This window comes from Trichomonascus vanleenenianus (assembly GCF_965637985.1).
Source record: "Trichomonascus vanleenenianus strain CLIB 3782 genome assembly, contig: TRVA0_096S, whole genome shotgun sequence".
NCBI classification, from domain to species: domain Eukaryota; kingdom Fungi; phylum Ascomycota; class Dipodascomycetes; order Dipodascales; family Trichomonascaceae; genus Blastobotrys; species Blastobotrys vanleenenianus.
The window spans coordinates 1-2,600 of record NW_027481792.1 but is presented as its reverse complement, the minus strand read 5'-3'; the positions used below and the strand labels follow the sequence as shown (position 1 = coordinate 2,600).

General features: G+C 47.5%; 1 pseudogene across 1 annotated transcript; it reads right to left on the bottom strand.

The window, feature by feature from the left end:
- Positions 1-2,133: 2,133 nt before the first annotated feature.
- Positions 2,134-2,600, bottom strand: TRVA0_096S00100 (annotated as a pseudogene). The gene has a single exon. A coding segment is annotated over exon 1 (467 nt).

Below are 2,600 nucleotides of genomic sequence, written 5' to 3'. Positions count from 1 at the left end.
GCTCTTCTGATTGTTTGATTATGACCTTTATGATATTTATTTGTTACTGTGTATTCTATACATACTAATGAGACTCTTATGAATGAACCTCGCCAATTAAGGCTGTAGTTGTAGAACTACTACAGTATTGGTATATTCATTCGCGATATGCGGTATCCACTCCATCAGGAGTTCGGTATACATGCTTTAAGCAGTCACGATTTAAGTCTTAAGTCCGTGGTCAAACATATTCATAATCTAACAGATGCTTTATCCAAGCGAGTCGATGCTGGCTGAGTACGAAGAGGCCGAGACCGGTATCTGTCGACTCATCCGCGATCATCGCCGATATCGGAGCAATGAGACATCCCATCTCATCCCATCTCATCTCATCGAAGATCCGTCCAATCACCGTTTCAAACGCACAAAAGCAAGCGATGCAATATAACGAAAAAATGTGACAATATCTACAGCCAATCAAAGCGTTCTGTGAGTCATCGGAATCGCTCTAAAGAGAATTCGGCTTTGGACATTCCATTCCGCGGCATACTGAGGGTACTTGGTATAATGCTGGTATTGATAAGCTAGAAGGTATAGTGTATTGCTTTCGACGCACCTTCCAAGTCAAATTGAAAAAAAGGACCCTTGGGCAATGATTTTGAATTGAAAACCAAGTGGAATCTATGTCGTTTTATATTCTCTCGGAGGTGGTTAATGGGCCGAGCATTGCCGACCTTTACCGAGCGTTCCCCGAACTCATCGGTCGATAACCGAAGATGCCATCAATAACCGCGTCGTCGGCATGTCTGGTCAATTACACGGGTATAGCGGACGAGGAGGCTTTATTCGGACAGTTCGGACTAATGTCAAATTCTCCTGTTATTGCGCAATACCATGTGCACTTACCTGTCACCAACGTGTGTACGTACTTTACTCGGGGCTTCAATATTCCTGGAGGATTCATCTGTGTAGATTCTCTCGCAGTTACACATAACATACATATGATTAATTAACAAAAAAGTGAACGGAAGTGGTATATTACACACTTAACAGGCATGATAGAAGAGCCTTTTGCCATTGTCTATCAACAAATTATTTCGTTCGCTTGCAACAAGGCCTACACCTTTTAACAATGCTTATCCCCATCTTGCAGTAGTGCTTTATGATACAGGAACGTTTTGCCTTGACCCTTTTTGATTCCGTTTATCGAAGTACGTAGAATTTCACAATCCACTGTGATGTACAATCTACAGTGATTTCAGAAGATGGCCATATACTTCCAAAGAAGATGAGTTGGAAGGAATCATGTGTTCATATGGTACGCTTCACGGATATTGTAGCCAATAGATCCTCCGCGAAGCGGAGCCACGGGGGGTTGGGGGCTGGTCCCCAAGTGAAGCGACCATGTATATGGGGGACCAGTCGCCCAAAACCACGTCTCCTTGTACTTCTTTGGCGCACTTCGCGTCGTCGTGAATCTCGCGATGGATCAACAGGGTGCCGAACTACACGACAAAGTAGTAGACTGCTGGTCGTGGAGTCGGGGTGGATGGTGGCGAACTGGTAAGGCAGGAGGGCCGGGCTAGATTGGTTAAGCCAGGCCCCTCCCAGGCTAGTCATCCTTCTGTAAGTACATGTCAACGGGATAGCAGCAGACTCAGAGAAGGCTAGATGCTTAAGTTCTGAACCCCCCCCCCCCCCCCCCATTCCCCCATTTCCTAGACCAAAGCGCTACATGAGAATGTCAATGGCAATTCTGGGGAAAAGAGCAAAATATATTCGATTTGCTACCGTTCTCTGGCCTCGGCCTCAGCATGACGCAAATAGATTATTGTTATATTAATACGACCGTAATAGGTTCAACTTATAATAAATACTTATTACCGTTAGTTACCGTTGGTAGTATCCAACTCTACAACAATTTACGTTTCTATTAATGGGCATCGAAGGGTATCGTATGGGTGGGACTATGTTCGAGATAGCCACTTAGGCCTTGCCTACGCTGCAAGTAATTACATTCGATTGCACCGAACAACCAAGATTACAAATACAACATAAATTAAAAGCATTAAATAAGTTAATTAGCTCTCTTCCCCACCTTCTTCTTTGTGGCAGACGGACGGTGGAGAAGTTGGAGTTGAGTAGGAGTTGAAATTAGGGTTTGAAGCCGGGCTGGGGCTTGGGCTGTGGCTGCGGCTGTGGCTCGGGCTTGGGCTGGGGCTGGGGCTGGGGCACGGGCACGGGCACGGGCACGGGCTTGGGCTGTGGCTGCGGCTGCGGTTGTGGCTGAGGTTGTGGTTGTGGTTGTGGTTGTGGCTGCGGTTGTGGCTGCGGCTGCGGCTCGGGCTTTGGCTGTGGCTGCGGCTCGGGCTGCGGCTGCGGTTTGGGGTTGGGCTGCGGCTGCGGCTCGGGCTCAGGCTGGGGTTTGGGGTGCGGTGTGGGGTGCGGTTTGGTGCAAGTCGGATTTGAAGTCGGCTTTGTCGGGTCTGAAGTCGAGTTTGAAGTAGGAGTTGAAGTAGGAGTTGAAGTAGGAGTTGAAGTAGGAGTTGAAGTAGGAGTTGAAGTAGGAGTTGAAGTAGGAGTTGAAGTAGGAGTTGAAGTAGGAGTTGCGGTCAGGATTG